General features: G+C 38.8%; 1 protein-coding gene across 1 annotated transcript in view; it reads right to left on the bottom strand.

The window, feature by feature from the left end:
• The window catches only part of CCDC141 (coiled-coil domain containing 141), a 215,293-nt gene that overhangs the window by 28,390 nt on the left and 178,119 nt on the right, over positions 1-8,784 (bottom strand). Inside the window, 3 exon segments of the mRNA XM_017868275.1 lie at positions 4,480-4,629; positions 6,755-6,934; positions 7,850-8,038. Coding sequence (XP_017723764.1) covers positions 4,480-4,629; positions 6,755-6,934; positions 7,850-8,038 — 519 coding nt within the window.

Raw genomic sequence — 8,784 nt, 5'->3', positions numbered from 1 at the left:
TATATAAAAAATATATATAAAATATAGTCTTATATATTTTTCTCTACTGAAATGTGACATACATCAGAAAACCTTACTCTACAGAAAGGAAGAAGGGCTCTGTCATTAACCTGATCACCACTGGATTACATCTACTTTAAATGGGAAAATTCAATGTCTATTTGAAAACTATATGATAAATAGAGAAAGGCTGAGATTTAATACTTTAATTTTCAACCATGAGATTTTAAATCTACTTTGGATTAAGAAATTTAAGACTGATAAATGATGAGTGTGATTTGATTTCTGTTTGCTTCAGAACGTGTGCACTTCCACTGAAGATGATTTATAAGGCCAAAGAATGTTCATGACACTGTGGGCATGTGAAATGGGATCAGCTTCTTTCTGACACATGAGCTCCCTTGACAAAGTTGCTGGCACTTTTCTATTTTGATTTCACTGGAAATCCATTTTAAATCTAAATCTCTGTGCCTTTTTTCAACTCAAAGTCAGGACTACTGCAGATACGAGTGGAAGGCAATATGCATGAAACGACCGTCAGCAATTGAAAAATCTTGCCATTCTTAATTTTCTTACCTGCACTTTCCAATATGAAAACTTAACTTCCCATCTAATCCCAACATAACTTGTGATCATATTTTTAAAGGAACTGAGTGCCATAGTTGCTGGGCTGTGGTATCATTGTTCAAGCAGCTGTTTCTAACTTTAGTCAACTTGTCAACAATGGGGAATGGTGGGATGGGGCTGAGACAACTGCTTCAGTTGAGCACATAAGTGGAGAAAAACACCCCAAGCTTGGAGTGAGAAAAATTTTTCCCTGTTAGAAATCTTTAAATGATGTCATAATTCATAATAAAGTTCCTCAAAGTTTTCAGAAAATTAGGGAAAATATATTTTTAATGAATAATTTTATTTTCCCATCTTTTCACATGGTCAGCTCCTCTATATTTACCATAGAATAAACAGACTGAGTTAACATAGCTATAATTAGAAATAAGCTATTAAGATTTAAAAACTATAAATATTTTGAAATTAGCAGAATGAACATCTTTGCCAAATTTTCTAGCATGCCGTAAGCCCCCTCTCAGGGTTAGAAATGAACAAAGCTTCTTTGGAAAGAAACAGAAGGGAAAGAGGCTGATGCCAAGTGAGGCTGGCTTGCTATTGTTAGTCCACCCTGGGCAAGCTGGTTGAGCCAGCTTTGGCATGAAAATGTATTATTTATAAGTTTGCTGCTGTCAAGGCCAATTTGTGTGAGGGACATGGGACATTTAAAACAGAAATGCATTTAATGCATTTAAAAAGAAAACCTTTCCTTAGAACTATGGCACATGTTTGGCCAGAAGCAAAAAGATAAAGTGACTGGTTAATTTCCATAATGTCCCCTTCATGAATGTCATTTCTTGCCTGTCATTTTATTTACTCCAGAAAAAAGCTTTTTGATGCTCATGTTCAGCAACAGAAAGCTGTGATGTTATCACCTCCCAGGTATGCGTCATTCAAAATCGAGAGACCCAAAGTCTCAAAATTTAACCCAAATCATTTGCTACAATTATCAATGATCACTTAGGGAGGCTGTGGTGGGTGGATCACCTGAGGTCAGGAGTTCAAGACCAGCCTGGCCAACATGGTGAAACCCCATCTCCACTAAAAATACAAAAATTAACTAGGCATGGTGGCACACGCCTGTAATCTCAGCTACTCAGGAGGCTGAGGCAGGAGAATTGCTTGAACCCAGGAGGCAGAGGTTGCAGTAAGTCGAGATCATACCACTACACTCCAGCCTGGGCAACAGAGTGAGATTCTGTCTCAAAAAAAAAAAAAAAAAAAAAAAAATTTTTTTGTAGAGGTAGGGTCTCACCATCTTGCCCAGACTGGACTTTAACTCCTGGGCTCCAGCAATCCTCCTACTTTGGCCTCCCAATTGTAGAATATTCAGACTTAGTGCTAGAGAGATTTCAGGAGAAGACTTTTTGTCCTCTTTCCATTTGGCAACCACACCCTTGTCTTCCTGTGTGTGAGGCCAGCTGCTAGAGGCTGAAAGTGGGACAACTTGGGAAGACATGACAATTGCTCTGCCTTAAATTGTAGGTAGTAACAGGTGTCAGTAATAAATATTTTATCCATTTTGCATGTTTTGTGTCTTCATAATATGTTTGTCAAGTTTTATTTTCTGTACGATAACCATAATTTAAAACTTCAGCTCTCTTTATTCTTTAGAAAGATTCCAGTCATTTTGCAGATGTTAAACACCAAAATGTTAACGTTTTAACCTTATGGAATGGATGCTTTTAGAGGAAGTTGTAGTCTTTCTTATCCTCTTACACATACCATCCAGATGGACCCAGGATGGGGCCCACTAGAGGAATGGCTGTACAGACAAAGTCCCCAAAGTCTAGGGTGTGCACACTCCTTATATCTCCACAAAAAAGGAGAAGCAACAGAGACCCAAAGTTCTCAAAGGTCATTTAAATGTGAAATTGTAAGTTACATGAAAGATTAACTGGATCTGTAGTGGAAGCAAATGGGAAGAATATCTCTCTTAAAACGTAAGAGCATGCTGAAGTGATACCTGATTCCTAAATCAAACCAGCATGTATCTGGCTGCTCATTCTGACACGGTACAGACAATTCTGGGGCGTCCCTACTGACAGGAAGGGACATCTGTCATCCCCGCCGGCTGGCTCCAAACACAGTCTCATCATGAGGCAGTCCCTATAAATAGAATTCCTGCTGGAAGGGCCTGAACAGGGAGACCCAGCTTCATAAATATCACAGGTCTACAGGGAGACGGAAAAGGAGCCAGAGGGGGCTGGGAAAACCCCTCAGCCTGCTCCACTTGAGCGTCAGCAAATGTAGAGCCCAACCATCCCTGCAAAGAGGGAGGATTTTTGGCAAGACAAAGGTTTACAAATAGAAGTACAGGAGGAGGAAGAGAAGGAGGGAAAACCGGAGGAAAGGGGAGGGGGAGGGAAGGAAAGAAGAGAGAAGAAGGAATAAAGAAGATAACTTTAAGGAAAGACTGTAAAGGAACAGTTTCCATAACCATGAATCCACATTTTGTAGCCTTGGGGAGACCAATGTGCTCTGATGGTTTTCCTTGACGAGACGTGATTGACATGTAAGCAGCAGTACAGGAACCCGAAGTGGCCATTCTATCACCTACAGGGCAAATTACACTACCGGTTCAACCCCAAAGAGTCGACACCTCTTTAGCCAAAAGTAACTCCCTGAAACACAAATTATGAGCTGAAACTCTACAGTCCTGTAGCACACTGCTGAAATGAATATCATTATCAGATGTCAGTTCCTGCTTCCCTCCTGTTTAACAGGATCGAAGTGGCCACTCCTGCTCTGGTTTTTCTTCCAGCCATGCTCCATCCTGCACCTGCCTGTGGTCTGTAAATATGTGGCCTACAGGAAGGGCCACTTCAGAGCCAGGTCATCATTAAAGTTGAGTTATTTATACTTATTTCTGTGCTTTAACGTTGTTGGATAATATTTGATACTTGCTGGGTCTAGTTGATGTAAACTGGGCATAAACAGAAAGTGAAGAAAGTTTACTGCCTCCTTTTCCACCACCTTCTTTCCCAATGGACTCATGGCTTAATAGGCTCAGAAACATTTTGTTCTAAATGGAGATAAATCTAGAATTATGGGTACCCTTGTGTTCTGCTATCACTTCCCAGTCAAGAATCAGAACTGTTGCTATCCCAATCTGTGAGTTGTTTTCTCCCAGAACAAGTAAGCCTTTCAATGGAAAGCTTAGCTAGGAGCAGGTGGTGGTTGTGATTTAGTGAATATCTAGGTGTTGTGGATTGGTTACAGTTGAGGGAGAGGAGGTTGAATTAAGCATGTGGAAGTGCATGGATGTAGAAGATCACTCTGATCTGTTATTTCTTTATTCTCGAAGAGTTGTTTTGCCAGAAAAGCCACGCAGTTTGAGTAAATATGAAACCAGCCACTTGACCTCAGTGATAATACTTCGTAGCCTCCGAAGCAAAGTGCCTGCTCCCTGGCCTCTGGCACCATTGACTCACCATGAGTCAATGACCCTTAAATAGAACCTCAGCAGGCTGGAGTTGGCTGCAATGAACTGGTCAATGTCACCCCTTCCTCTGGGTCCTGAAAAAGCTGTATCCACTCAAGCAAATGACTGCTATACAGGTTTGAGGGAGAAGGGGAAAGCAAAAAACAAACAAACAAAAGCAAGCAAAAAAAACCATACTACTGAATTATTGGTTTTTCTATGTATTGACATCATACTGACTTCAACAAATTTGGGAGCTTGAAGTTTACTCAAACTTCCAGAGCCCTGAGGTCACTGCTTAGTGGATTAAAAGACATAAGTGAGAAGAGAGTCTCCTGATTCACTGTGTGTCTGTGTGTGTGGGAGTGTGCACATATGCGGACATTTAGACACATGCTTTAGGTTCAAACAGCTTTTTGGCAATGTGCCAGTTCTCACTCCCCCCACACCTCGTTTATCTCGTCTCTCATGGCGCAGTACTCCATACTACGGGACAGGGTCCGTTTGTACTCCTCAGCTTTGGCACGCCACTTCATGCTGTCCTCCTCAAGAAGCTCCAGCTGCTGCTGTAAGTTCTTTGCAGAAACATTAGAGCAGTGCTAAAAGAGACAAATGGTGGTAACAGGGAGAATGGGCGAAACAGCAATGAGATGAGTAGGCTATTTACCTGAATTATGAAACTCATAAATGACACTTTTTAAAAAAAGAAATAGGTTCCTGATTTATTTTACCTTAAACATATTTGAGCATAATTATTTCAGAAAGAAGCCAGACACCCAACATTATGGAAAAGACATTTCCCAGCTCGAATTTCTAGTGTTGAAGATTCACTCATCACACCCAGCTCCTCAGAGATACCATTCATTATAGGGTATAATTTTTACTTCAAAAGGCCTAAAATATGCATTAGAAACATTTGATTTCTGCACTATAATTTTCCTGTCAACTTGAGCTTAACCTCAGGTTCATTGTGCAAGTGCTCCAATCTCAGCTCAGCACAGCGGGGCTGCCAGGGCCAAGGCCAGAGGAGGATTGGAGAACAATTTACATTATTTGCACAAAGTGAGACTTCTTGCTTTTTCTTTTAAAAATAAATGTACTAATAAAATAAAACTTTTAAAAAAGAAAGCTCTTTCCTGGCAAAAAACCGATTCCATTAACAACAGCAGATAATTTGTATTTCTATATCTTTCAGTTTAAAAATATATATATTTTAGATTCACTGCATTTCATATAGTTTAGTGGATATCTTACTTTAAAATAAAATGGGCCATTGTGATTTTATTAATGTTATACCTATTGTTAGAGTAAACATAATCTTTTCTCCCCTCAAGTTAGAAATCTGGAGAAGGATTTTTTTGTTTTGTTTTGTGTTTGTTGGTAGTGGTGTTTTTGTGTGTGTGTGTGTGTTTTTTTTCTTTTTTTTTTTTTTTTTTGAGATGGAGTCTTATTCACTCTGTTGCCCAGGCTGGAGTGCAATGGCTGGATCTTGACTCACTGCAACCTCTCCCTCCTGGGTTCAAGCGATTCTCCTACCTCAGCCTCCCCAGTAACTGGGATTACAGGCATGTAATACCACGCCTGGCTAATTTTTGTAGTTTTAGTAGACAGAGTTTCGCCATGTTGGCCAGGCTGGTCTTGAACTTCTTGGCCTCCTAAAGTGCTGGGATTACAGGCGTGAGTCAATGTGCCCAGGCTGAAGAAGGATTTTTTTTTTTAAGAATCAATGTCCAGTGTATTATTGATGAAAATTTGATCTGGGAATATTTCCTTCTCTTTTAGGCCCCTCTTTTGAAGTCTGACAGTGGCAATCAAACAAATCCAATGAGCCCTGGCTAGAATCAGGAGACTGGGACTTCTCCATTCTGGGCTTTTATGGGTAAGGTGGGAATTTCTGTTTGCCTCAAATTCTTCATCCATAAAATGATAGCTCTGGCCCGGGTGAACTCTAAGATCTAGATGGTCTTCCAGATCAGCAATGCTAAAACAGCCTTGGCCAACAAAAATAGAATGTAAACACACAAATAATTTAAAACTGCCTAGTAGTCATATCAAAAAATCAAATAAAAAGATAGAGTAAAATTAATTTTTATAATATAATAACCAACTGTGTCCATATATCACCATTTTAACATGTAAGTAATATAAAAAATACTAATATGATTGCTTTTCATAATACCTCTTTGAAATCTGGTGTGTATTTCATACTTTGAGCATCCTCACTTGTTGCTAAATTTTGATCAGAAGTATTTGATCTGTATTTTAATTTTTTTAATTACAGTTTCAAAAGTTGATTCCCATACCCAAATTGCTCCCAACATACTTAAAAGTTTTCCAATAACTATACTGATGATCAATTTTTAAATTTGTGTTTAAATTAATGCAAGTTAAATAAAATTAAAACTTTAGTTTTTTAGTTGCATTAGGCACATGTCAAAGGCAAAAAAGTGACTTCGACACTGGACTATACAGATCTACTATATAAATACTCTTAAAAATTTTTTCATGAGAATAGAGGTATTCAACAAGACTTTTATATTCAGATTTTCTACTTAAAATTTTTTCTCTTGACAGAGGGTAGAAACGAATCACAAATAACTACCCCAATGGTTTAATTTATTTTTAAATTTAACATATACTAAGCAATCTGCCTGGTTTCTTTCATATGCTAGCCCAAGCCCCAGTTAGAGCTGAGTCTAAATGATGGTGTTGTTGGATGCTTACAGGCCGCTGCACTGATGAGATGATGTCCACTCCTAAGGAAAGGGCCAGTCTGTGGAGATGGTCTACACGTGCTTGCTTTTCCTGAGAGCACCAGAGGTGAATCTGCACATCGTGAGCATCACCCAGTTCCTTTGGCTGCTCTACAAACTCCAGCTCTCTTGATTTGATGAGATGTCCCAGCTAAAATTTAGGGCATTAACAATTAACCTGGGTTTTATATGAAGACAGATTTTTTTTTTTTTTAAGCCTAATTTCTATAGCACATTTTGCTAGCTGGTCAAAATGCTGCCAAGGCCATCTATAAACTGTTGGCATTAGCCAAATAAGTGTTAGAATGCTGCAAATCCAATGGTGGTAAAATTGAACTGCTAATGTTGTCAGTTCCATTAAAGAAGGAAATTCTTTTTGGTCATGAACCAAAACCTTAGCAAGATCTAGGCCTGTGCTCTGAGTAAATTTAGAGGCTATTTTAAAGGGATATTAATTAATATTCCTCCATCTTATGTTAATAGAGACCATAACTATGAAGTTTTTGTAAAAATGCCACCAACAAATAGCACTCCATGATGTCAGGTACTTGAAGTGCAAAAAAAAAAAAAAAAAAAAAACTGAACTTGGTTTCTGCCCTCAAAGAGCCTACAACTGAATTGGGCGGGGCAGGGGGTAGGGGAGGGAAGCTATGCTTATCAAAAAGTCATTAAGAATCAAGATAGTAAAATGCAAGATATGTGGAATAAACGATGAGCTCTAGGATTTTTGAAGAGAGAGAAATCACTCCAAGTGAGGTAGGATTGTTGGAAGGAGGTATAGGATTTAGATAAGAGGGAGGAGAAAGACAGACTTGTCAAATAATGGCAGCCTGAGAGTCAAGGGTTGGAGTTAGATATGTGTGCATCATCTCTGAGGGATGAAGAGCTCAGTTTGTCTGGAACAAAAGGAAGAATAGGAACATAGTGAGAGTAAAGATAGGGGCCAGATTGTGTAAACTTCTGATATTAGAAGATACAATTTGGCCTTTATTTATTATTTAATAATTCATTTTTAATTGCATAGTTTAAAACTCAGGATTTTTCAAACATCCCTTCTAAGCCTTACCGCTTCCTTGACTTGATGGAACTGGACCACCTTGTACAGGATATCCTCGTAATCCTGGATTCTCTCTTTCTGTTTTTGTTGGAGGTGAATGAGGTCCTTCAGTTGTTGAGACTTTTCTTTTACAGGGGCTCCTTTGCCAGTTAACTCCTCTGATTCTTTCATAATGTACTGAACCTCATCATTTAATTGCTAAAATATTGAAAGAGATAAAAAAAAACTTGCTTTTAAAGAACTTTTTTACTTTACAACTGACAATATAAAGGTCTAAACAATGAATCACTCATTCATTTGTCAACAAATACTTAATATGAATGTCCCACCCTCCAAAAAATTTGGGCATTGTGCTGGATGATAGACATACATTTTTCTATATTCATCTGAGAATTAAAAAAAAAAATAGCATGAGCAATGCAAAAATGTTTCAAAGCTATGTGGAAAAACAAAGTCATACCTTTCTATGGCATACTGAATATTCTATTCATCTGTTAAGTAAATGTATTTTAGATATTTTATGCAGCCCCATGATTATCTCTGATATTTAATACAGAATCAGGAGGTATGGTAAAAACACCATGAGGAGATGAGTGTAAAAATATATCAGGGGAATAACTTGTGCTCTGTGATAAAAGAATGATCAGAATGAACCACCAGCTGAACAGCATAGTAGACAGACTGTTTCAAAAGCAGTCATCCCATGATCCACAAATAGCCATCACATGTAGGGAAGGATAAACTGCCTTCTCTTTCACCCGGCATTGCTCAGATACCCCTTATGGGAATCCAGATTCTGGAATAGAATTGACAATGGGGGCATACTTTAAAGAGAATGCTACTGTAGGCTGGGCACCGTGGCTCACGTCTGTAATCCCAGCACTTTGGGAGGCCAAGGAGGGTGGACCACCTGAGGGCAGGAGTTCAAGACCACCCTATCCAAT

The sequence above is a fragment of the Rhinopithecus bieti genome, unplaced genomic scaffold (assembly GCF_001698545.2).
Source record: "Rhinopithecus bieti isolate Rb0 unplaced genomic scaffold, ASM169854v2 scaffold_3062, whole genome shotgun sequence".
NCBI lineage: Eukaryota > Metazoa > Chordata > Mammalia > Primates > Cercopithecidae > Rhinopithecus > Rhinopithecus bieti.
The sequence above is the reverse complement of the archived record's forward strand: the minus strand, read 5'-3'. Positions and strand labels throughout refer to the sequence as shown.